This window comes from Astatotilapia calliptera, chromosome 13, assembly GCF_900246225.1.
Source record: "Astatotilapia calliptera chromosome 13, fAstCal1.2, whole genome shotgun sequence".
Taxonomy (NCBI): Eukaryota; Metazoa; Chordata; class Actinopteri; order Cichliformes; family Cichlidae; genus Astatotilapia; species Astatotilapia calliptera.
Window position 1 is genome coordinate 10,736,940 of NC_039314.1, and position 25,941 is coordinate 10,762,880.

Sequence of the window (25,941 nt, forward strand, 5' to 3'; positions counted from 1 at the left end):
ACATAACGACAACTCTGATGTATATAAGCACAGAACAAAGAAGACAAGCCCATTAGCCACAGGTCTTCACAAACTGATTGGATTGGGAGACTCATTTCTAGAATTCCTCATCATTTTCAGAGGACCAACTTCCAGACATGCCACACACACAGTATTATAGTAAGAGTATCTAATTTCAATGTTTGAGAAGTAACAATATTTTAGTCCTTTACAAAAACGCCAAATACAGTTTCATCATTTGGGTTATGTGATCAGCTGCTGATAGCCAAAGAACTGGCAGTATGCTGATTCTGTTCTCTGTCTCCTTCCTCTTTCCAGCACCACTTTTTTTCACTTTGCTTGCTAAACATAATTTAAAAAGCTGCTGCACCAGCTAATTACTTTTTAAGACACCCAAAAAAACATACTGATGCATTGTTGATGTCAACTGGTTCACAGTCATTTTGCGAGCTGACAGGAAGTAAGGTCAGGAAGTACAACTAATTCATTTGCCTGCATGCTCCTTCGTCATCAATACTTTTCACTATAGAAGTCTAGTTTAATCAATGGAGTGTGAAATGACTGAGAAAATCTTTGAAGAGCTATAATCAAATTAAAAGTCATTCAAATATATACTTCATAACAAAAAGAAAAGAAAAAATAACAATACAGTGTGCTACAATTTAAATGACAGTAAGTAAATGATATCTATCTATCTATCTATCTATCTATCTATCTATCTATCTATCTATCTATCTATCTATCTATCTATCTATCTATCTATCTATTTCCTCAAACGCTAGGTGGCGCCCTGCTTTCTCCTTCTCCCTTCTTCTCTGTTTTCTGCACTTTGACCTCGGTGCTCGCCTCTCTTGTTGGCTCAGACTTCAGGAGGATTTTGCGGGTTAGCTAGAAAATGAAAGTATTCCTTCAAATGAATGGGGATTTAGGGCTGTTTTGCTAGCCGAGCAGCCGCTACCTTTACTCTCTAATAGGATTTGCGGACGCCGCGGGTCACCGGCTCCTGTCAGATAAAACCACATACATGTGTCGCTCCTCGTCGGGGTTTGTTTTGCTACATAGCCTCTTCGCTTCGCTTAGCTAACAGGCTCTGTCGGCGTTACTGGTGCTAACTTGGAAAAAAAGGGGACATTACTGTTAGATCGGAATAAACACGTGTTTTGGGAAATGAACTGTTGACCACTGTCCGTTTTATTTTCCGGGACTGATGACAGACCTACTGTCATAATGTACCCGAGTTCAGTTCTCACAGGTAGCGGAAGAAGCCTTGTTGGATTAAGAAATTTTACCAGTGGGCTAACCGACCTGAGTTAGCCAGGTTACAGCTCACCGTCTCCGACGTCAACCTTGCAAGTAACTGACACCGTGAACTACATACTAAGCTAACCGGACAGCCTTTGGCCAGTCCGGCTACTGAGGATTAACGTTTCCTAGCATCACCGGTTGGCGACTAGATAGCGTCGCCATGGCTAACGTTACAGACCTGCAGACAAAATACAGCAAACTGGCACAGGAGTATTCAAAGGTAAAACACCGCCTCTGTTTACTGCTAACGATACCTGTTACCTGTTATTGCTAACAAGGCTACTACACAGAACCTGTCAGTGAGCTATCAGCGTCAGCTACCCGGTGTTTTGTGCCTTGCGTGAACTTGAACTCAATGGAAAACAACACCTGAGATATTTATGATTAGTGAAGTGAAGTGAAGCAGATCAGCTTGTCAAAGACATACACATAACTTAGACCATAGAACCTACTTTGTTGGGTATAGCAGAAGCTAATACAGCTCACCTGGAATAAGGTAGATTATCACAGATGTAGGCTAGCCGCCGAGGCTACACACACAGGTGTCATTATCAGCCTGTGTGTAGCTTTAATGCTTTGTTTGGTGCATTTTCCTTAGGCTGCGTGGGAAAATGTCTTGCATGCTGCATTAGAAATAAGCGGTGTTCAAAGGATGTAAACTATTGTTTAATGGTTAAACAGTTTAGAGACAGTAAAGCCTGTGTGGCCTTTGTTTCTGTGTCAGCTGACAGCTCCGGGAGCGTTATAGCTGTTTCCTGTTCCACTCTGCTCCTCCCCACCAGCAGCCAAACAGTGTATGATCCTCAGGAAATGCTGACTGTGTGATTGTTGCACAGACTCTTGCTGTAATAAGCATGTCTTTAGAGGCTACTGATCATACAGTAAAAAGCACTGAGTTCGGGTTTCTCCTGTATGGTCAGTACTCATAACTCATTACTTATAAATGTGGAAAAGTCACTCAGTAAGCAAACTTTTCTTGACTTGAACTTGAAGTATATTAAAAAAAGAACTGACACAAGCATGCCACAGTCTGACAGACAATACGTTTCTTCTTCATATTTATCTCAAACGTAATATTTTGGGCTTATAGAGAACGGTAAAAGTCACATGATTTATAACAGAAGGCAAAATGAGAGCAACACTGAAACACACTAATGGATTCATCTCAATTTTCTTGTTTTTGGAGTCATTAGGAGGCAAAATTGCAGCGGAGACTATTATTTGATTACCTGCTCTGATCTTGTCTACATAGAATTGAATAAAAAATCAAAACTACACATAATTATTGAGCAGAGATTTGCCGTGTACTCTTTATTTTAAAATTGCATTTGCATCTCAAACAGCAGTTTGTACTTTTTACATCTGAATGGTTTTTTTCCTCTGTGTGTGTGTACTTCACAGCTACGTGCCCAGAACCAAGTGCTGAAGAAGGGGGTTGTGGATGAACAGGCCAACTCTGCCTCACTAAAGGTACAATGATGTATATTTAAAAAAGAAAGCAAAGTATTGAGAAAGCAAGCATTGAAATGACATTGTAAGCAACTCTGTTTTTCATATTTGCAAACCAAATGTGATCACCAAGTCTGACCTGTACTTGTTGCAGTGTTACCATGAATTATGTTGCTGTCGCACAATGACAACAGAATGACTTCATGTTGTTTTAAAGGCTGTGATTTGCTTGCATGTGTTATTCATCAAAGTCATTACTTTCTTTCTGCCATTAGGAGCAGCTGAAGCAGAGAGACCAGAGTCTGAGGAAGCAGGAGCAGGAGATGGACAGTCTCAGTTTCAGGAACCAGCAGCTGGCCAAGAGGGTGGAGCTGCTACAAGAGGAGCTGGCTGCTAGTGAAGCTAAGGGCAAAAAGGGGAAGGTGAACATGAGGGGAAAGGGGGAAATGCGGGAGTGGCTACACAGTGGACTAGCGGGAGCAGCATATATTTATTTATTTTTTTGTAGTGGTCTTAAAGTTATGGTAGTTTCACAGTAATGTTTGTCTGACAAGTTGATAGTTAATAGCCCCCCAATCTCCTCCAGAGTAAAGGAGACTCTCCTTCACAGCACGGCCTGCAAACCCAGAGTGTTTTTGATGAGGACCTGCAGAAAAAGATAGAAGAAAATGAGCGACTTCACATCCAAGTAGGCAGCCACGCGGTGCTTAGAGTGCATGTTTAAAATACAAATTTTACAGTGAATGTGTCTAGGATACGAGGGGAGGTCACGTATGTGACAGCTGTGCTTCCTGCTGTGTCTTTGTCAGTTTTACGAAGCAGACGAGCGGCACAAGAAGACGGAGGCTGAGCTGAGGGAGCGACTAGAAAAGCTGGAGAAGGATGCAGAGCAGCACCATGGCGTCGTGGACGGGCTCACCACAAAGTATGCAGAAACGATCGAGCGGCTGCAGAGTGACAAAGCACGTTTAGAGGTAAGGGCTCAGTGGGAGAAACATTGAAGTTGTTCACACAATTGCCAATTTTGATAACATTTAATTTTTAAAAAATTATTTTTTTCCCCCTGTTTTTACAGGTGAAAGCACAAACTCTGGAACGAGAAGCAAAAGAGTGCAGAATGCGAACAGAAGACTGGTAAATATACATTTTATTCGTAGTTTGAATGATTTAATTCTTCTATAACATTGTTCAGCATAGTAACTGTAAGTAACCATGTGAGTAGGGATGGGTATCGTTTAGGTTTTATCCGATACCGGTGCCAAATCGGTACTTTTGAAACGGTGCCGGTGCTCAAACGGTGCTCAAACCGGTGCTTAAAGAATGGAGAACACAAAATTGGTCCAAAAACCTCTCATGTTCAGCTGTTTTTTGTAAAAATATAACAATGTTAGCCTTTTCTGCAGCTATGGGGCATATATGGTATCACTCTTGGCTGGAAGCAGTGCTTAATCAATGGAAAAAAAACACAAACTTTGTCCTAAACCTCTCATGTTTAACTGTTTTCCACTTTTTCTTTGGTCATTTTAGCCTTTTTAGCCAGGGTGAAGGGAGTATCTGCCATCAAACAAGAGGACAGCCGCATGTAGCTATGATGATGTTTGCTAGTTCACCTTACATGCATTAATGTAATAACGTGGTTAGCCTACTCAACGTAAATTAGCTACTCACGCAGAGAAGAACGGCTGCTGCTGCCATCATCATCCGTCATCATTTCTGCTACACTGGCAGGGCTAGGGGCCAGGACTCTCCTCTTCGTGTTTTTGGGGGATGTTGCATAACAGGCAACCCACCCGCAGTAGATGTGCTCGGTGTGAGGTCTCGCAGCAAGCTATCAAATACGGCGCATTTCTGGGCTTTTAAAAAAAACGCTATGCATCGCCAGGTGTTTCATCGGATTCTTGGTGTTACCTCCTTTGACAGTATCACAGTATCAGCTTAAAGCACTTGTTGCAGGCTGCTGAGTTTGCATATTTTGCTGTGAAGTACAGCCAGACTTTTGACCGCTTCGCCTTGGACATTTTTAATCTGTAGCTCTGCTCTAACAGAACGTACGTACCTGGCCCCGCCTACTATCCTCGGAAACGTAAAATGATTGGCTAGAATCTGAAGTGTATCACAGCTCAGGAAAAAAAAGCACCGAAATAAAGCACCGAAATGTGCGCTGCTTTTCGGTCTGGTTACTACCGTTTATGTCAGAACCGGTGCCATCATGGCACCGGACACCGGTACCCATCCCTACATGTGAGTGTTGAACTGACTTTGACAAATACAAGATATGTACATAATACATTTTGTAGAGCCATGATGCAAATCTTGCAGTACACATTTCTGCACATTGCATTTTTAAACTGAATTACACAAACTTGAAATGCATGTTGGGAGCAGCTCAACACTTCTTCGATCTCCCTCTGCAGCCAGCAGCAGCTGAGGCGGTGCCAGTCGGAGCTGAACAGACAGGTGAAACAAAGCAGCAGTGTTATCCAGGAGAAAGTGCCCTTTAATGACACCAGTGAGTATCTGGTACTATTTGAGAACATTTCCATCCTTGTCAGTGATACTATAACTACACGCTACCCTGGAGTAAGCACTGTAACGCTACACACGACTGTAACGCTGCGCCGACGCAACCAATTAAACTGTGTTTGCAAAGTTAATAAAAGTTCATTGCGGGGGTTGAAGTTCTGCTCTAGTTTACATGCTGCTTTTTTTTCTCCTCCATCTCTGCAGAATTTAGTGACTACAACAGCCTAAACGTGCCATCACACAATCGAAGGCACCAGGTAAGTGAGAAAACAAACACATTCGGGTGTATTGCAAGTACAGATTCACATCTCAAGTAACCACCTTTAAAAATATTACCTGTACAGCAATGTAGCGATAACACACTGAGTTGCCTTTAGGTAGAAAGGGTGGTAAAGTAGCGATCTGTGCACTGTGCCGCCTTTCAGCTGAAGGCCCGGGATGTAGCAGGCCAGGCCATGAGTTTCATCCAGGATTTGGTGGCTGCTCTGTTGAACGTCCACTCCTACACAGAGCAGAGAGTACACATCTACCCCCTGGACTCCTCTATTGAGACCATCTCCCCTCTGAACCAGAAGGTGAGGCAGCCATACAGGGAAGGTACAGGCATTCTGTCAAATACAATGCATGCTGGTGTTCAAAGCCATTATAGTTTTGCATTTTCTAATCAGCTCTTATTTTTTATTTCATTTTGACTTTTTATTTTAATTCAGTCGGTTTCCCGAGTGGGTTCCTTTGTTTCAGTTTAGTTCTCATTGATTGAAAATGTTTAGTTTTAGTTGAGTTTAGTTTGTTTTTTTTAATGACTTTTTAATGATTATTTTATTGAGGGTGTATGTCAGAGGCAAGATTTTAGGAAAATCAGTCTAGGTATTACAATAAAAAAGCAGTCTTGCAAACATACAAGGTGCCAGTAAACACATCCATCTAGGAAGTCGCAATAATTTTTTACCAGACTAACAAAGACTTTTCACATCTGGTTGTAGTTAACTATGCTAGCCTTATTGGTGCCAGATAAGGAGGCGCATTTCGTTTAATGTATGTTCCTTCTCTTAACCCAGTTTTCTCAGTATCTGCATGAGAATGCAGCCTATGTGCGCCCCCTGGAGGACAGCTTTCTCCAGTTATACCAAAGCATCACAGAGGACACTGTCACAGTACTGGTACGTTTTGGATGGAGGGTGTGGAGGTCATATGTTTGTTTAGAGACAGAAAACAAATTGACACTAATTGTGATTTTCTGTTTTGAATGAAAGGAAACTGTGGTCAAGCTGAAAATTTTTTCTGACAACTTCTCGTCATACACCCACTTTCTCCAAAAGATTCTTCCCTACCAGTTAAAAAGGTCAGCAGTGTGTGTGTGTGTGTGTGTGTACACGTGTGTGAGATAGAGACAAATAGAGTGGAGGAGGCTATTGTGATGGGTGTCTTGTGCTTTCAGCCTCGAAGAAGAGTGCGAGGCACCTCTTTGTACTGCTGCCCTTAGTGCGAAAAACCAGGAGCTGCAGAGTGACATCAAGCGAGTGACATCTGTGTTTGAGAAACTGCAGAACTACATTAACCTTTTGGCCTTACCCAGTAGGTTATCACACAGCATTTGAACTCTTTTTGTCTAAAAGCTCTCAGTCAGTACTGTGCCAGAATAATTATATACATACATATTCATTTAAATGCTGTTTTTCCTGAAGGAATAGAGGAATTTGGTAGTATGTAAATACAGCAGAGGGTTTATGAAGTGACGAGCAGACATGTCTGACGAATGTGCGCGATGTGTCTCAGGTGTTCGGCAGGATGCCATGCCACACAGCAACACGTCAGCCGTCTTCACCCAGCTGGCCGCCTGCCTGCACAGTCTACATGATGCCATTAAAGGTGGGTGGATCTGTTTTCGTACACAGATTTCTTTATGTACTTCATTCATAAATAGTACAGCAAAAGCAGCTTTTTAAGGACTAAATATCCAGAAGATTCAGTGTAAAGTTTATTCAAATGAATCAGCAGACGGAAGCATAATTTTTTGCTCTTTGGAGAAGAGTCACTTTTGTAGGCAATTAGCTGTGAGAATGGGTTTCTGTAACAAGCGCCTTTGTTTGGGTATTTTAGTTAAATGTTCACTCAAATCTTGCAGTTTTAGTGTATGAGAATATTGTGAAAATCTGTTGGTTATTGTTAAAAAAAACACCGGTCAGGGAGCGAGGCACTGATTGAGCCACGTTTATTAAGCTAAATTTGGAACATAAAGCAAATCCTGCTGTTCTTTTTTGCTCCTTGTGTGTCCAGAGATGTCAAAGCATTACAACCAGAAGGCCGACATTGAGCGGGAGCTCCCCACCGTCACCCAAAAGCTCTGTACCACCACAGAGTGCCTCCTGGGATCTCTGGGTTCTTTAACTAGCTGCACCGGCAAGGTATGGCCAACAGGGGGCAGGCAGCAGCCAGGTTTATATCTCCTGTAGTGTATGTTTAGCTTCAATACATAAAGGCGTAATTGTAAGTAGCAGTGAGTTGTCTCTGCAACTGGGTCACATTGGTAAATTGCCACAAATGGAAGAGCACAGAAGTGCGGGACTCAGGTGGGCAGCGGTTAAACGTTGAAAGACACAGTCCAAATTGCAGTCTGTACAGCTGCTCCCCAGCAAGAGCACAGGGATGAATGATTTTTGTGAATCGAGCGAATTGTCGGCTGAAGTGTGTGTGTGCCGATTGGATGACACTCCACTGGGTTGCAGCACAGCCCACGACATGTGGAGTGAGCTGCATTTTGCAAGCAGGCAGAGGCTTAATTGCTCCAACATTTATCTTCCTCAATACTTGGTGGTGGAATTGGCTCTCTGCTGTAAACACAGCGGCTAATCTCAGGGTAAACAGAACGCTGAGTGTCAGGGTTTCTTCAGCTGAGGAGATATCCGTTTTGTTTGAGAGATCTGACACGTGATGTCGCTGTAACTTGCTGCAGATTGCCACCTTCTTCAGCAACAACTTGGACTTCTTCACATCATCGGGCTACAGTCCGAGAGGCAGCACGGCAGCTCTTAACCCCGTGCAAGCAGAGAGTATGCTGGCCAACAAAAAGAAGGCAACAGCCTATATCCAAGCTGTCAAAAAGGTTAGTGTGTGTAGCATGCTATTTCCCACTTTATTCCCTTTTCCCTTAAATAGACTTTACTTGGGCTGGCTGAGAGGTTCTGTCTTTCAACTACTTTTAGTATTTATTATGCCTTTAAATTCATATTTCATGTTTTTCCTACTGGTTGGATCGTTGCAAGTGCTTAATATCATTTAGCCGCTTCCCAAAAGGGGATCTTGACTTGCGTTCGGAGTGCAGCTCCTCCGTCTTGTACTGCAGTTGGCAGCACAGGAGCAGTGGTCCCCGCCCCCTCACGTGCCCTGGAGAACCGCCCTGAGTCGGAGGGCCGCTTTAATCGACACCTGCAGCAGGTGGAGAACTGGTTCACGCTCCTCTGCGCTGACTTGCAGAGCAGAGCGAGGGCTACCGTCACCAGCTGCAGTCCGAAACAGTGGAGTTGATTCGCAGGAGAAACCCTCATCGGAGCAGCAGCTGATTATATTGCTGAGTTATTTACTTGTCACAGAGTACTTGGCAAATAAAATGTATGCAGAGGGGGGGGACGAAATGAAGCGCATATATGCACACACACGTCTCCCAACCACAAACAGGATTTGAATCAGTAAGAAACACTGAAGCCTTTCAACTTACAGCTCACAGACTTTAGATCAGTGTGCTTAGTGAGATTAAAAACACTGATTTGTAATATCTTTTCAAAAGCATTAAGAAAGTCTTTGTAAGTATTTCATCTCTCAGAGAGTCTCATATCTACATTTTACATCTTATAAATGTTTTGATCTGCTTTTACGTTGTTTTTATATTTTATAATTCCATTTTTTCATTTACTTTTAATCAATTTGAGTGTTATTTTAAGCCTGCTTCTGCAGAATTCAAATTCTTTAAAAATATTACATGGATTTTTAAAAATGATAAATGACTAAAATAAGTGTTTTATTCACCCATTTAGGCCAAGCCCCAGTCTGTTCCGTACAGAGAAGCCCTGTCAAACCGTCGCATACTAACCAGCTCCACTGAGAGCAGAGAAGGTCTCACTCAGCAGGTAAAAATACAGAGATACGGATAAATTGGTGATACAAGTAGAGAAAAAACTGTCCTGTCTTAACACAGTCGTGTCATGTATTATCTGAGGTGTGGACAGCTAGCAAAGCTGTTGATGTTTTACTTTTTAAAGTGCCCAATGTTTCACATAAATGTGTCACTTTATCAAAGTGCGAAGCCATATAATAAAACCCAGTGAGGATTATTGTATAGTTTCCTTCTTACAACTCCTAACCTTTGCTCGTTTCCGTATCCACAAGCTCACTGTCCACTTCTCTCCTTCTCCCCATTGGCCTCCTGCAGGTGCAGCAGAGCCAAGAGAAGATTGCTCGTCTGGAGCAGGAGAAGGAGCACTGGCTGCTGGAGGCCCAGTTAGGGAAGGTGCGGCTGGAAAAGGAGAACCAGCGCATTGCGGAACTGGAAGCGCAGCTAGCAGCAGCTCTCGGGGGAAGTCCGAACTCGCAAACGGCTGCAGCCGGCGCACTCACGCGGGGCCACGAAGAAGCAGCGGCAGAACTGAAAGCTGCAGAAAAAGAGCCGACGCTGTGCACGAGCCTGGTACTTCTCCGTGACCGCTCGGTCTGCTGTTTGCTTTCACTTTGCAGGGGAAATTTTGTGTCCTTGGCACTGATTTGTTTCAACAAAGGGAGTATTATTGTTGTTTTCTTCTGGCTTCCACACTAAGCCGGTTAATAAAACACAGACGTCCAAGAGCTGATGTGGCAGAGTAGGAGAATGCTGTTGTTATTCAGTGCTGAGATTGCTCTCATAATGTTTGTTTCAAGTAGCTGTAACACGTGTGTTGTAGTTAGTAGCTATATCCTGCATGTCTGTTTTTGTGTTTTTCTTATATATTTTACATTTGTCTTACTTTTCGTTTCTTTTTTTTGTCACCAGGTTGGAATGTTGTGCACAACACCTACAGATGAGCATGTGAGTGTCCGTACATCTTATTAAAATATTTAAGTGCAGAATTTGTACCCATCTAATAATGCTCCCTCCAAGGACAACAAAATCTTGTGTAGCTTGATGTTGTGTCTGACTTTGCAGGTGGGAGACGAGGAGTCTAGGGAGCAGCTGATAAAGAGCCACTACATGGCCAGAGTAGGAGAGCTCACCACCCAACTCCAGATTTCAGATAGCAAAGCTGTGCACTTTCACTCTGAGGTGAAGATCTTACTGAAAGTTGTTTATCAAAGTAACTGTGTGTCGTAAGAAAGACCGTTAGTTTGCCTTACAAGTACATATTCTCTTTGTGCTTTGAAAATGGTTCTCGAGTCGGGGTTATTACCATCTCCACTGAAAAACCGACACTAAATATTTTAAGTAATATGTTGTGTCTTACCCTCGATGTAAATGACTTGTTAAAGTTACTGTCACTTGCCTTAGTTTGGCATTATAGCAACAGAAATGCGCCTGATGTCGAGTTAGACGTGACGGTTTAACAGCAGAGACTAATATTGTGGATTTCCTGCAACTTTGACACTCTTCTTAAATAAACCTACTTTTCAAAGAAATCCTTCCTGTTATTGCAGCTTTTGAAACCGATCTGTAAAGCCTGCCAGACATGCTTTAAAATCATCAGGGCACAGCAAGTTGTTTACTTTTCTCTTTCCCTTTGTAGTGTCGAGCTTTGGCTAAGAGATTAGCCATTGCAGAGAAGTCGCGGGAGACTTTCAGTGAGGAGGTCAAACTGGCTAATCAGAATATCACACGCTTGCAGGTATGATGCACTGCCAAAGAGCTTCCAGTTATAGCATAAAGCGTAAACATTAGCGTCCTTTCAAGTCAAAAAGCATTCACTTTGTAACTGTTTGGGCCTGACACGCAGGATGAGCTGGCTACGACTAAGAGGAGCTACGAAGACCAGCTTAGCATGATGAGCGACCATCTGTGCAGCATGAACGAGACTTTGAGCAAGCAGCGAGAGGAAATCGACACGCTCAAAATGGGCAGCAAGGTATAACCTTTTGAATTCCAGCTTCTTTTGCAATATTTTCTTTTTAAAATTTTGGTTCCCTCTCAGGGTTTGCTCTCAGCTGTGAGGTGCTGCCAGTCTCCAGTTAGGTTTCTGAAATGTTTGGGCGGTGATATCATTTGAATGCGTATGTCAACGCAACAACATTAATGTGTAGACTTTGCTTACGTATATACATTCAATTTGGCATTAATTAAGCAAGTTAAAGTTAAATAATTTCCCCCAGGGATCAATAAAGTATTCTGATTCTGATTCTGATTAAAGTTCTGGAGTTGATTCTAGTTCACGCTGGCATTTGCACTTTTCTGTGAACACTAAAATGTGTGGTCAACGTCAGCTGGTCCAAGTGAAGAAGGTCATCGTTACAATGAGAAAACAACACAAATCCACCAGCCGAATAAACAGTTCGATATATTTTTGAGAGGTTAAATGGTGGATGATCACAGGATCATTTCCATAAGCAGAGGAAAAAAGCCTTTAAACATCCTGCTGAGTGAAAAACACTCTTCCAGGAGGTAGGCGTATCGTTTTCAAAGTCTGCCATAATGAGAGTAAAAGGGTTCACCACAAGGAGCAAACCGGTGATTAGCCACAACAGTAGAAGGTGCAGATTAGACTGCCAAAACACATCTATAAAAGGCCGACCAGCTCAGGAACAATATTCTTTGGACAGATGAAGCTAAAATCAACTTGTAGCAGAATTAAGGGGAGAAGAATGTAACGGGGCGGGCTGGGATCAGCTCATAATTCAAAGCATTAATGTGTGATGGTGTGGTCACGCTCGGCTTACAGTAACGATGGGTCACTATGGTTTATTGGTGATGTGACAGAAGGTAGAAACAGCTGGGTGAATTACGGAGTGTATCGAGCTATACTCTCTGCTCAGATTCACACAGATGAAGCAGGGTTGATTGGATGGTGCTTCACGCTACACATGGACAGTGACCCAAAACATACAGGAGTTTTTTAAGGTAAACAAGTGGAATATTCCGCAGTGGAAATCCGTCACCTGATCTCTACGAAAGTGAGCGTTCATGTCAGCGAAGCAAATGTGTTTGGCACGTGAATAAAGCTGACAGTAATTCCTCGTTGAACATTTACAGACCAAACCGTACCACCACCCTGTCCCTCCAAATCTCGAAAGACAAGCGATACGGCCACGTGGAGTGTGAAGGATCAGCCGCTAGTGAAGTGTGACATTGTAAAGTTTCTCAGTTATGAGGTGAAGTGGGAGGTCAGCGGTGGCGTTGCGGTTGTTGCGAGGTTTAATGGGAAAAGCACCTGCCGCAGACGTCTGAAAAAGCCATTAAGCTACAGGAGCAGTAAAGGAGAGGGCTGTTTTTTTTTTTTTAAAAAGAAGAAAAAACGTGCATGCCCCTGCTTGTGCGCACACGGATGGCTGCATGCTGGGAAGTTTCAGGACCCGGCATGTTTGTGATCTAAAGGGGCGATTTTTCTCTTGAAGGCCAGCACACCAGCCTCAGCATGTTTTTCAGTTTTTGAAACGGAATACGAATTTTGTCTGTCTTAGTCACTGCACTGAAATGCAACACAGAGCGTTAGCTTTTGCACCAACCCTGGATATGGCTTGCTTTGAGTTTAGAGGACTGAGCTCATTTTTGTGTGTGTGTGTGTGTTTTTTCTTTAGGGAAATGCCAAAAAGAACAAAGGCCGCTAGTGCTGCTCCTCAAAACTCAAGCTCCATTTGACGCCACTATAAAGGCACCCTGGGAGAAAACCTGAACCTCGAAGCCTCCCTGCAGCGTCTTGGTACCAACACTGTCACCAAACCACAGGATAACCACCTGAGCCTGCAGTTCCTCCACTTGAAGGCAGTACAAAACTGTTTGGAGGCTCAAACACATTTGACTGAAAATGCTTTGTTTTTCCTTCCCCCCTTTCCTCGTCACAGAAGTACATGAAACAAAACAGTTTGCTAAAAAACAAAAGCTTTCCAAAACTGGACCAGAAGTTACTGCTTGACCTCTGTGTCAAACCACGCTGCTTTCCCAACAGAAGGAGCAGAAGAAGATAAACAGCTGCAGCAGCTGAAGTTTTTAATACTCACTGAAGTCAAGACTTGAAGACCAAACCCTGTTAATCAGTGCGTGTAGTCGTCCAGCTTAATGTGCGTATGAGAGACGGTGGAACTGTGCATTTTTATTGCTTATCTGTAACAGTACGTGTGTGTGTGTGTGTGCGCGCTTAGACTGTTGTGTCCTCGTGTGACTGTAGCACCAGGCTTTACAACGTAAGTAATGTTTTACAACTACCTTTTTTTTGTTTCTTAGATCAAATTTGAGATAATAATCCCCCCACGTCCCTTCTGACACTAGCATATAACACAAGCTTCTGAAAAGAAGGGCTTTAAAATCCCAACCATAACAAAGATATGCTTAAATTCATTCCTCATTTTTAAGAAATCTTCAGTCGTCTAGGAGTGGAGGAAAGAAAAGATGTCTGCCTCGAAGCACTGATTAACCGTGTTTACTTTAATGGGAAGGGACGGACAAGTTGGAGCTTGTGAAATGATGTCAATTTATCTCTGTGAAATTATGCTGTAACAAGTCATTTTTATCACCAAAGTAAGTGCGGATGTGCACTCAGAAGCCTGGCGGGGAACGGCAGTCTCTCGACGTTGTACGACGTGTGGATAAAAAAGGGTTTATGTGAATATAACCTCATTTAAAATCATGTAATTGTACTGTACAATGAGTAAAAAAAAATGATATAGGCCTATATACAAGAGGCATTTATTCAGAGGTTAAAAAACTTTTATTTTCCACAAATTTTACAAACTGACATCTGTGGCTAGTTTAGTGTGTGTCTCGTCTAAGGCTACAATACAGAGATGTATCGCAGAGGGATCGGCCCACACTGGAACTGGTGCTCAGAAAACTTTTGAGTCATGGCAGAGGGCAGTTAAAGTTTACACTAAAATTGTACTTACATGAGGTAAAAGGAAGAAAAGCCCAGAAGTGATTGTGAGCAGTTCATTTAAATCGTTTTGTTTGCCAGTCTACAGCTGCCAGCAGACCAGCAGACCTTTGATCTGACAGGTTTGCCAACGCCCTCTAAACATATTAAAAAAAAAAAAAAAAGCAAGAAACTTGTATTCTCACATTGTAACTTGTTGAAAAGCACACATCAAATATGTGACGCAAAATAAAGAGCTTGCTCAAAACATAAATGTGTCATGTATTTAGAGTCACTTGGTTATTAATCACTCCTAAAATTGACCTAACTTTACCTGCTGCGTTTATGGGGGGTGAGGGAGACTGGGAATTGTAAGTTGTGTATAATTTAAAAAGGCGAAAAAGCAGCCGCTAACACACCCAAACTACTGGGAAATGAGGCACAGACATGTGGGGACTAGAAGAGCAGTTTCTGATGCCGTCACTTGTTTTGAAAAGAAAAACGTCGTTTTATAGAAATTCGCGATGCTTTCAAGTACTCTTGGTACATGACTGAAGAGTACAGTAGCTCTAATAAGAAGTTTGTATAGGCTGCAGAATTACTATACATAATACCAAAGGCATTTATATTACTGTAAAGTTAGGCGATTTAAACACCCTGCTTGAAGTTGTGTGTTTTATACAACTTAAGTTTTTACGTGCTTTTGTTTTGTAAACAGCGGTGAAAGGGCGGACGAGATTCTCTTTTTGTGTGTGATGAAATAATGATCAACTTGTCTTTTCTTCTTTTTTAAAATTATTTTTTTAATCTTTTGCTAAACTGAATAACTATCACAAGGCCAAAGGTTGTAATGACACACTTTATATAAATGTGGCAGTTGGGTGCTATGTTTATGGTTAGCTTTGAAACATTGTCAACCGTATCTGAACTCTGATAGTTACTGAGTGAGCATATGAACATTAATTTGTCGAAATATGAACTTAGTAAGTTAACGTATGTCCAGAAATAGCCAATATTCTGATGTGTCCCACCGCAGTGAACGCAGCACTGCTGTGTTCAGTCCCACAGTGTCCCGTCGGAGGACAACCATCAGTCTGAACTCGGGAGGGGGAAGCGCTAGGCTGTGCAAACTCCCAGGATTTACACTCTGCCATTTTGATCAGGACCGGGCCGACGTCGGAGTTCAGACGTGTCCATCAAAAAACAAACAAAAAAAACAAAGCAACAAAAAGTCATGGCCTGAATTAGTCACTGCTGCTGCTAAGTTTGTGAGTATGTTTTCCTTTTCGCTTGTACTCAGGGAGCTGTGTTTAGTTCAGGTCACGTTGTAAAAACCAAATAAACTGTTTTAGTGTACTCTTTTTTTTTTTTGTAAGTGTCGACCAGGTGTGCTGTCGTGTCGTCGCTCGGTCGAGAGTGACTGGCGCGTGTGGTGCTCACCTAAAAGTGCGCAAAGCCAGAGCACGATAAAAGTAAACTCAGGGTGACAACTTTACTCCTTCGAGCTCGTGCGTCAAAACAAAAGGCGCGGAGCTTTATCCCAGGATTGGGCCTCTCTGTCCGGGACGCGGGGCTGCCTCTGTTGTGGATGACAGCATGCTTGGTACTGTTTTGTGTGTCCAGTCTTGAGTTGCCATGGGACGAAAAGAAATGTTGTTTTCCAGCAACTAGTGTTTGTGTCTGGCAGCCAACTGACCGCGCGCTGGGTGTGACAATGAAACAGTGTATCAAATAAGTGTGATTTAACAGGAGGCATACAGTTTATCTGCGCATGTAGATGATATTAATAGGAAATGTGTAGCCTTTTTTTAATACAGTAAACTTTTAATAAGTATGGCTAAATGTGAGATTTTGTAACTTTTGCTGGACTGTAGCCACTTTAGCAGTGAAGAGACCAGTGCGAGAGTCATAAAGACAGTAAAGTAGCCCAATCATAGTCTACTAACATTAGATAACATCCTCTAGTAGCAATCAAAGCTGCTACAGCAGGAATGTTAAACTCATTTTACAAGTATTTTGATTACATGTAAATCTTCCCGTTTAATTTTGTTACATAAGTACAATTTATAAAAATAAATGCATTTGGACAAGTGAAATGTACTTGGTAGAGGGATTTCCAACTCATTTTACAATGTAAGCCACATACAGCCCACTTTGATTTGAAGGGGAAAGAAACTGTTTAACTATACATTTAATCTCTGAGATATTTTAATGTAAGAATAAGAAGAGCAGTTTAAACAGGACATGCCAGATTGAGGAAAAAAAATGCTGCTCTAGGTAATGAAAGGCATCTGTTAGCATGTCTTTTTGGGCTTACGTGTAAGAAATGAAGGTGTAAAATTAAATAAAAGGTTTTGGTTGCTTTTGCTCAGAAAGTTTTTGTTAATTCACAGTATTTGTTTCCTTGTGGACTCACTGTGAAATTTCTATAGTAGATTGTGGGGGGGGGGGGTTTCCTTTATTGAGTGGTTTATTCATTACTCAGGAGTAATGGAGGGGGTCATTATCCGTAGGAAAAGCTGTAAAACCAATGAAAATGCAGTTAAAAAAAAAGTTCAAAATGTATGCTGTCTTTTACATTTTCCAAAGCAGTTCAGTGGGATAGATTTGAGTATTTTCCAGGTCAACTCTGGCCTGTGGGGCTTATGTTTGTCAACCCTGTACTAGAGACTGCAGCTTAAACCCCCTGTGTACTAGAACTAATATCTATACATTTTAATTTATTCTATTATTTGTTTTCATACTTTAAGCACAAGTTTATAATAGTTTATCCCTTCATTCCAGATGAAAGGAAAGCATAATTAAATGAGTAAACTACATCCACAAACATCCCCCCATTCATTCCTCCTCATTCTGTTCCCAGTCATGCTTGTCTGAACTGGAACAAATTTCCACAATAAATGCGGCAGGGAATCCCGGGATTAAAGTGTATAACTAACATAACGCCGATTCATTCAACGTGTGAGGAGACAAAAAGAGCTGCGGCACCCACACTCGCTCCTGTGCTTTGTGTTAATGGGAGCTCACTTTGCACACGATGCCACTGCTGCCACTGGAAATGGGTCATCACATTTTCAGCTCTGCACTAGTCCATGCTCTCATTGTGGTTACAATGGTAGCAACCTGCCCTCTCATTTTAAAGTGTCTTATTTTGTTTATTTATATATACAAGTTTTATTTCGAAGGAAAAATATTCCAGGCTGTGGTGTGAATGTACAGGAAGTGGCCAGAGAATCCAGCAGGAAAGTGTCTTCTTTAATCAGGAAGCATCTGTCTGCTGAGTTCAAGCCCTGGTGTGTGTGTGTGTGTGTGTGTGTGTGTGTGTGTGTGTGTGTGTGTGTGTGTGTGTGTGTGTGTGTGTGTGTGTGTGTGTGTGTGTGTGTATTTGTTTTTTCAAATTCAGCAGTTTTGTTGAACCACAAGACTTTCCACTCAGTCATCATTTATCAGTAATTAACCATATAAGCAATACTATTTTCAGTTGTTTCATGGCTGTTCCCCTTTGTGGATTGCATGTTCTCATGCTCCATGCTTAATTTTTCCACTATCTGCCAGCTGATCTGTTAGCGCGTGTATTCATCCTCCCATGCAGTTTTGAAAAAACCAATATCAAAATGCTCTACACGACTGGCGCCTTTTAAAGCTTACATTTTCAGCAACTAGCGAGGCCAAATAGCTGTGGTTAAGCAGCATTAGACCTTGTTAATGTCCATGAGGTGTGCAATTTTTTTTTTTTTTTTTTTTTGCCTACCCTTGGTTTAGCAAGCAATTTAAATAACTACAGTAATGATCAGTAATGATAAACTTGAGAAGCCGGATGGTCTTTGTTGGCTGTTTGTCATAACTGCAGGGCTGTAATTTAAATGCAAACCAACCTGTACAGGGAGCCTGACGTTGCCCGGCAGAATTACAGGTCTTAACTTTGCATTGGTTTTTAGCTGGTAGAAATCTGATGAGGTCATCTTAAGTCTCGAAACAATAATAAGTCAGTGTAAAAATCCTCATGGTAGTTCCGACTTGTTTTTGTTTTTAAAGTACATAATTAGTTTCATAAGGCTCTCTTAATCCCCAGTCTCTTTTCGCTGCGCTTTGGCAGTAATAAATAATCAGACCAATCCAAATTTATGACCTGTAGAACTGGTGGATTTTTGAAGTGTGATAAACTGACATTAAGATAATATTTGTTGTCAGTTCACACGAATACAGCAGCCTGCTATTTCCTGTGTGCAAAGCGGCTTGTCCCAGAGGAATGTGTGGAATGTATTCTTTTGTCCTCTGTTGATTTAGCAGAGTCTCATTTCTGCATTGCCTGCTGGAGAGCCCAGGAAGAGATGGCTGGCTTGGAAATGAGTTTGAAAGACTGTCAGTAACCCCCTGTGGAGATTTCCTCCTCCTCTGTGAATCGAAGCAGATGGATTCTATAAGTTGGAGAGACGGATGAGCTCGTGGAAACATCTGCGTAAAACCTCGCAAACATCCTCTCATTAGAAAGATGTTCTTCACTGTTTGACTGAGGAGTTGTCAGTCCACTCTTCTGAATCAGAACACCCTCCCTTACTCACACACACACTTCCATGTTTATTTGTAGCAAGAGGAACTTTCCACTCCATGTCTCCTCCATGCAAGTCATGGCTGCGTCTTGGAGCGCAGAGGGAGCCTGTAATTGAGGCTTTCTGTCCCCCTTTTTTTATGGGAAGATGAAGCGTCTGTATTTTGTAAGGGGGCTTCACTGAGCCGGATATTACTGAGAGCTGAACTGCCAGCGCATCAAAAGGCAGATTGTGATTGAGTAGCTGGAAAATTAACTGCGAGATCGCATAAAGATTACAACATGTTTACTCTCTAACCACTGGCAGATTAGCCTGAACGTCATTCCTGTTTAGCAATATCGCCATACTTTTTCAATATCTCATTCATATATTAAAATACCATCCACCATAAAGATGCCATGCACACTTTGTCCCTTTTTGAAGCCTCGTGTGGAACTAGATGAGCCCCAGTGTACCTGCTTCTCTCATCTGACCTCATGGTTTTTTAACGAGGCTGGACTTTTTCTGCCATGGCTAACTTTTCTCCCACGCAATTTGGAGCACGCTGGCTTTGAAATATTTAGACAGCACAGCAGGTCTAAAATACACCTTTTTACATTGCAGCAGCTTTGAACTGCCACATCTCTGAAGTCTTTTGCTTTATCCTCTATGCATTTAAAAAAATTCTGAGCTACAGAGAGAGAGATTCTAAAAATCCTTTGAGAAACTGCGATGCAGTGTTTGGTTTGCATCGACAGCTTTCCAAAGTCTTGCTATTTTGACTAAGAAGAACCGATTTCTTCACCCATTTCTCAGGCTCACACTTTGTATTGGGATATTGTTAGAAGAATAAAGACTGTATCATTTCTTGTATTGCTTGCACAACTGATCTAAATGAAGGAGGTGGTCTATGTGTGAGAGTGAGTGAGTTTATTAAAGTTGCATAAACATGCATGAAATCCCTGTTACAATTACCGGTGTAAAGACGAATCTGTCAGTGCAAGAATTCCCTGCAGTCTCCTGTCACCATTCCTTTAACCCTCATCTTTATAGCTAAAAGATAAAACTCCGGGAATGAGTTTTCATGTTCTATGATGGAATTACTTCTGAGAGTTTCCAGTTAATAAATGTCTATAAAAAAAATAAATCTGTGGTGTGAGAAACTCGACTCCCTCTTCGCCAACACTGGGCTGCAGAATGCTTATTCAGCTGTCACGTCAGCGAACCTTAGGTAATTGTAATAGAGAAAAAAGAAATGAACTTGTTCCGGGTCAGGTGTTGATTAAGCTTTAATGGAGTACTTTAAAGACATGATTTATTTATGTCCTCGAGGGCTCTCTCTTGTACCGATAGCAAAGGTTTCAGTTGTTCGTGCTTTGAGATGGGAGCTGACTTTAGAGATTTGATCTAAATTAGTTTTACATTTGAACTTGGGTCAATAGTGTCTCATTCTTCTTTCTTTTTCTTCTAACAGAGAAGAAGACTTTTGAATTCGGGGACAGTTAATCCAACAAAGGAGGAGCTGTCGTTTTGAACCGGTCTGCAGACCTCTTTGGCCATGTGCTCCACAAATCACTCAAACTGGGTCACGTTTGAAGATGACAGCACACCGCTATCGTCACCTCAGAAGCCTCTGCAGTCCCCAGGACTTATCAAAGCATCAGTGCCGCGTCCCAACGGCCTGAAATTAGTGCTTCCTCCAATCAAAGATACTTCCTGGAGCTTTAGTAGTTCCCTGGAATCGCCTCAAAGTCACTCAAGTCTTAGCGGAAGTTCCTGTGTACCATGTAGCACACCGTTTAGCACTCCTGAAGGTGGGGTTCCTAGCAGCGCGTCACCATTTTACTCCAAAACATGGGACAAGAAGGACTTCTCAAGGAGTTTTTCCAGCCCAGTTACCACCTCTGTTTTCTCTCCTGCACCACAGGCCCTGAATCAAACATCAGAAGGGCCAAGCCCTTTCCCTTCTTTCAAGGGTAATTCAGGACACTTTAACCCGTTCTGGGATGGACCTAGACTAAATACGGATGCGGGTAGCTCCTCCTCAGACTCTGAATCGGACAACAGCCTTCCACGTTTCTTTATACGGACCAAAGATGGCAGTGAGCCTCAGCGTGACCAGCTTTCCTTCTCTGTTGTTTGCAACAAACTGGAAGGCCTACATACAAAAACCGACAGCCAGACAGAGACAGACAAAGAAGGGCAGAGGCGGCTAAGTTGCAAAAGTGAGGTGTTAAGTGAAGGTACATCTCACTTTGCACCTCGTGGTTTGTTTCGTAGTCAGAAGAGAGACGGTTGGTCTATCATGCTCAGGATTCCTGAAAAAAAGAACCGCATGTCCTCGCGTCAGTGGGGACCGATCTATCTCCGCTTGTTGCCGGGAGGTGTGCTACAGATGTTCTATGAGAAAGGGCTTGAGAAGCCATTCAAAGAATTTCAGCTTCTCCCTCACTGCAGGCTCTCGGATCTTAAACTGGAAAGCTACAGCGAGCCCCGCAAAGTCCTCACAGTCAAAGTGGAACATTTCTCCTACACAGAAAAGAAGCGCTTTCACCCAAAGTTCGAGGTTAGTCACGAAGCTGAGGTAGAGCAGCTCCTCAAGTTTGGCTCCACAGTGCACGATGAGATCGAGGACCTGGTGGTCTCCATGGAGGAGGAGATCTTCAAACTGAGTGTCCCCCACCAGCAGAGGCGGCACTACGAGGAACAGGAGCTGTCGCTGCAGATCACCGATCACATCTGGATACAGCTAGATAAGTGTGGGGGCGTAATGGAGCAAACAGCCTTCACCCAGATTCACTGTCTTGCTTTTCTGAACGGACTAGGAGACTGTTTTCTTGCCCTTAATGACCTCGGGTTGCTGCACTTTGACTCCAGCTATGGCTCAGAGGAGGGCAGTGAACTCTGGATGGAGATTGCAGGCTACCATTTCCACAAATGCGTGAATGAGATGGAGTTTCAGAAGTCGCGACTGATCAAGTTTTTGCCTCCTGATGCATGCAGAGTGGAGCTGATGCGCTACAAAACAAGGGTCCTAGGTTGCACTGAAATTCCCTTCTCAATCAAAGCTACGGTAACGGTTCAAGGTGCCTACGTGGAGCTCCAGGCCTTTCTCAACATGTCAACCACGTTCCTTTCTTGCATGAGGGAGTCTGACACTCACTACCCGCTGTGTGAGAATGTTGTGATCCGCGTTCCGGTGCCAGGCGACTGGGTCAAAGTGACACAGACGGTGGCCTTACTGCGACAGAGGTCTTTAAAGGCCCGCATGAACAGAAATGCCTGCTTGGGCTCAGTCACCGCTGCAGATTCACAGCCTGTCATGCAAGTGTCGATTGGCACCGTCAAGTACGAGAATGTATATTCGGCGATCGTGTGGAAGATCGACAGACTGCCTGCAAAGAATATGGGTAACGCTTATGACAGGTCAAAAAGGAACCTGTTGTACTTTTCCAGCTGTATATAGTTTTAAGCTCTGTCAATTTGGATAGTTTTCTGTGATTACATGCTTCATTGTAGGGCTGGGCGATATGACCCAAAATTCATATCTCGATATTTTTTAGCTGGATGGCGATATAAGATATATATCTCGATATTTTTTTTAAGCCATAAAGTAAGAACAAAAAGAGTTCTTAGTCAAAGCTGTGTCCCAGATGTCACACAGGCCCTTTTATTAACATACAGCACAGATGTACATGAAAAATTACTCAAAATTAAATTATGAGCATTCATTAAATAATAATGCTCCATAAATAAAAGAAAACAAGGTTGTTTTTGTGCTAAACAAAGAGCTCACAATTGTGCAGTCAAAATGTAAACTAAAAGACGCTGAGCGTAATAACAAAGACAGACAGATTTTACAGCTGCTCTGTTCCCAAGTTTTACTGTGTGACTGATAGCCTGGAGTTTGAAATCCGCTTCATAACCACGTCTCTTACAGGTGCCATTTATGGTCCTTATACACACACAATACGGTAATATTACGTTGATGCACAGTACGTATCACTCCGCGAAGCTCCTCGGTAGCCGTAATGCGCCGACAATCTATCAAGCGGTGCAGATCCGTAGCTTACCAAAGTCGTACTCAAACATTTTTGACAGATTGCTGAACGCCGTGTACCACATAAAATCGGTTCGCGGCCACCAAGCACAACCAGAATTCATACATAAGGCGCGCTATCAACTTTTGAGAGAATGAAAGGATTTTAGGGTTAGCACGGTTAGCGCAGGTAGCTCGTTAGCATGTTTAGCTCGTTAGCACGTTGACGCCGTCCAGCCCCACGCATGGGGCGATGTGCAGTAACTCGTTAACGGAGATTTGCCGTGTCCGTCTTGTCGCTGCCTGCACGTGAAGCGATGGGGTAGGAGGGGGAGTTGTCTTCAGTGAAGGCGAGGCGGAGTAACGTTGCGTAGAGACAAAAGTGGACGAAAGAGAGGCAAACTTGCGGCTCCACAACTATAATTATAACGTAACATAGACTATATCGATATAAAGGATATTGTCACATCTTATATCTCGTATAAAAATATATCGATATGTTTTAAAAACTCGATATATCGCCCAGCTCTACTTCATTGGTGCAAAGTCTGAAACATGCTGTTTCCGACCCTTTTTAGCTAGCTTTCTTATGATTGGCTGCTCCTTGTAAACAGAAGGTTTGAACAGCAGCTTTAACTTTAATGTCCACAGCCAGGGCTCTGTGAGACAAGAGACAGGACACCAGTTAAAAAGAGTATTTGGTGCAGTCTGAAGCTTTACACATACATTGACCTCATTATTTGAAAGTGTAGCCATGTTTAATCTGAGACTACTGTAACAGTACATAAGTGACAGAAATAATGAGGAGCATGATAGGTCCCCCTTAACATTTAGCCTTACACATCCTTTTCTCATACTGCTTTTTACTCTTGCCTCCTTCTGCCTATGCACAGTATGTTTGTCGTGCTGTGATGTACGACGACAGCTGCAAGTGACCTTTCTTTCCTGCTTTGCAGCCTTGGATCATCCCCACTCATTTTCCTGCAAACTGGAGCTGGGATCTGATCAGGAGATCCCAAATGACTGGTACCCTTTTGTCACGATGGAATGTGAAATTGTGGGCGCGGTTGTGTCACAGACCAGGGTTAAATCCTTGGGCACTGTGAATGACATCCAGCCGCAGAAACATGTGACCAGTTGGACGCGCTATCACTGTCAGGTGAGATGCTTCAACGGAAAAATAAAAATATCTTCATCTGTGCTTAATTGTGGATCGATTTTTTTATTTTTAAAATTTATTGGAACTAACTTTTTTCTTTCTTTCTTTTCTTAGGTGGAAGTGGAAAAGAAATGGATTGAAACAGAGTCACAGAGGCAGTCTGGCTGTATGACGCAATGATGATTAAAGACACTTAGTAGAGGAAGTTATTCCTATAAAATGTTTTTCAAAATCTTAAAGGTGAAGGGATATTAAAAATAACAGGGTGAAGCGAGACTTTCTGCTTATATCTGGTTTTAGAATTCATAAAATCATGCAGTTTGGTAGCATTTCTGATGGAGGTTCTATGATTTTTATATCCTTTAACTGAGACTGAACTTGTTTAGCCCTAATAAACAATTTAACACAGTCCTTATACCTAGCACTTTACATTTAATAGATTTATAAATTGTATGAGATTTACAGCTTATACGATTATGCTTTCATCTGCAATATCTGCACTGTCCTCCAGAATTATCAACATCAATTAATAAATGCACGCCAAACACATTGTCTAATATAAGCAACTTAAGTAATGGCCTTTTGAGATCATTACTTTAGAGAGAGGTTAAATATCAACCGATGCTACGGGTGGTGCTACTGTGTTGTCCATCTATATTTAAAGTTGGCACACTTTGAATTTTTTTTTATTTGTACAAAATCTTTGTGGAAATGGCACGAAAATGTTGGATCGTTGTGTTTAAAAAAATGGTGATGTTTAGGTAACGTCACAACATATATTGGGTACTGATAATATATAAAGTGAGATTTCTTTTTGTCTCAAGCAACAAAAGTATTGTTTATCTTGAGCGGACCCTTTGACTTTATACTGAGGTTGTGTTGTGTTGGAGGACTGTAATTTTATTTAAACAAATCAATTCTGTATCTTTCTGCTCTCTGGGTTGTGAATCGGGTTTATATATGATAATAAAAAAAGGGGTGAAGGGCCATACTGAACAAAAAGGTGTTTATTGATAACTTTTATGTATGAAGTACCTGGCTTAAGCTGGATATTATATACATCAAAAGTAAAAAAGAAAAAGCAATTAAACCAGAATGAGTCATGGTAGTACTTCTTTCACAGCTGTTATCTCGCACTCGTTTTTTTCTCCACACTTGGTAATTTACTCAACACGGGGGCAGAGCAGTTATAAACCTGCACCTCACTAAGATTCAAAACAGTGTGAAAATTAAATGCTTCCCATCACTGCAGGCTTTTGCTGAGACGTATGATTTGTAGGCCATGATAAACTGCTGCAGGCAGCTGCATGAAGTTGCTCAGAACGCCGGTACAGACAGAGAAGTCAGTAAGTTTCAGTATTGTTTCACTACACTGCTGGTGTTTTATTATGCAGTATGTTTTATAAGGGCATCTGTGTTTATGAGTCATTCTCAACCAATGCCTCAACATGCAATCTATTAAGTCTCTCCCTCTTTAAAAGAAAACGTGTTCTTCTTAAATCTGTAAAATGAGTTTTACTGCCCTTCAGCAACACTTAAAGTCCAGTTATGATTTTTTTTTTTTTTACAAATTTTGTCACTGACAATCATAACTCTTAAGTATAGTCTTAAAATATACACTCTCTTTGTTAGGTACAATTGTTCAACTCCTTAATCCAAATGTCTAAGCCAATCGCATGACAGCAACTCCGTGTGCTGAGGCATGTTCACACTAAGCAAGGTGATTTATGTGACTTTGAATGTGGTACGGTTGTTGGTGCCAGACGAGCTGCTCTGAATAGTTCACAAACCGCTGATCTAGTGAGATTTTTCTATAAAACCATCTCTGGAGTTTATAGAAAATGGTCTAAAAAAGTGAGTGGCAGTTCCCTGGGTCAATATGGTTTGTTGATACCACAGGTCAAGGAAGAATTGCCCCAT

The 25,941-nt window shown here is 42.1% G+C and overlaps 2 protein-coding genes across 3 annotated transcripts; both read left to right on the forward strand.

Moving 5' to 3' along the window:
- The first annotated feature begins 815 nt into the window (after positions 1-815).
- Positions 816-14,568, forward strand: ppp1r21 (protein phosphatase 1, regulatory subunit 21). 2 transcript variants are annotated; one of them, XM_026189615.1, is made up of 22 exons: positions 816-1,525; positions 2,707-2,775; positions 3,030-3,176; positions 3,341-3,442; positions 3,564-3,728; positions 3,830-3,888; positions 5,169-5,263; positions 5,482-5,534; positions 5,703-5,852; positions 6,336-6,437; positions 6,531-6,619; positions 6,716-6,852; positions 7,054-7,146; positions 7,555-7,682; positions 8,231-8,380; positions 9,309-9,401; positions 9,704-9,958; positions 10,298-10,333; positions 10,451-10,567; positions 11,025-11,123; positions 11,232-11,360; positions 13,027-14,568. In XM_026189615.1, the coding sequence occupies exons 1-22, from the start codon at positions 1,466-1,468 to the stop codon at positions 13,054-13,056; spliced, it is 2,358 nt and encodes a 785-aa protein (XP_026045400.1). In that variant the 5' UTR covers positions 816-1,465; the 3' UTR covers positions 13,057-14,568. The 2 variants fall into 2 exon arrangements, with proteins under 2 accessions (XP_026045400.1, XP_026045401.1); XM_026189616.1 differs by having other exon boundaries at positions 3,365-3,442.
- A 709-nt stretch (positions 14,569-15,277) lies between these two features.
- ston1 (stonin 1) lies at positions 15,278-25,272 on the forward strand. The gene is made up of 4 exons (XM_026189617.1): positions 15,278-15,562; positions 20,298-22,233; positions 23,819-24,021; positions 24,136-25,272. The coding sequence occupies exons 2-4, from the start codon at positions 20,382-20,384 to the stop codon at positions 24,199-24,201; spliced, it is 2,121 nt and encodes a 706-aa protein (XP_026045402.1). The 5' UTR covers positions 15,278-15,562; positions 20,298-20,381; the 3' UTR covers positions 24,202-25,272.
- Positions 25,273-25,941: the final 669 nt, after the last annotated feature.

Excerpts from the sequence above, each read along its gene's own strand:
- ppp1r21 (XM_026189615.1), top strand. The coding sequence starts at position 1,466 with ATGGCTAACGTTACAGACCTGCAGACAAAATACAGCAAACTGGCACAG. Across the intron at positions 5,535-5,702 it reads CACACAATCGAAGGCACCAG|CTGAAGGCCCGGGATGTAGC; the intron begins GTAAGTGAGAAA and ends GCCGCCTTTCAG. Across the intron at positions 9,402-9,703 it reads GAGAAGGTCTCACTCAGCAG|GTGCAGCAGAGCCAAGAGAA; the intron begins GTAAAAATACAG and ends GGCCTCCTGCAG.
- ston1 (XM_026189617.1), top strand. The coding sequence starts at position 20,382 with ATGTGCTCCACAAATCACTCAAACTGGGTCACGTTTGAAGATGACAGC. Across the intron at positions 22,234-23,818 it reads ACTGCCTGCAAAGAATATGG|CCTTGGATCATCCCCACTCA; the intron begins GTAACGCTTATG and ends CCTGCTTTGCAG. Across the intron at positions 24,022-24,135 it reads GGACGCGCTATCACTGTCAG|GTGGAAGTGGAAAAGAAATG; the intron begins GTGAGATGCTTC and ends TTCTTTTCTTAG.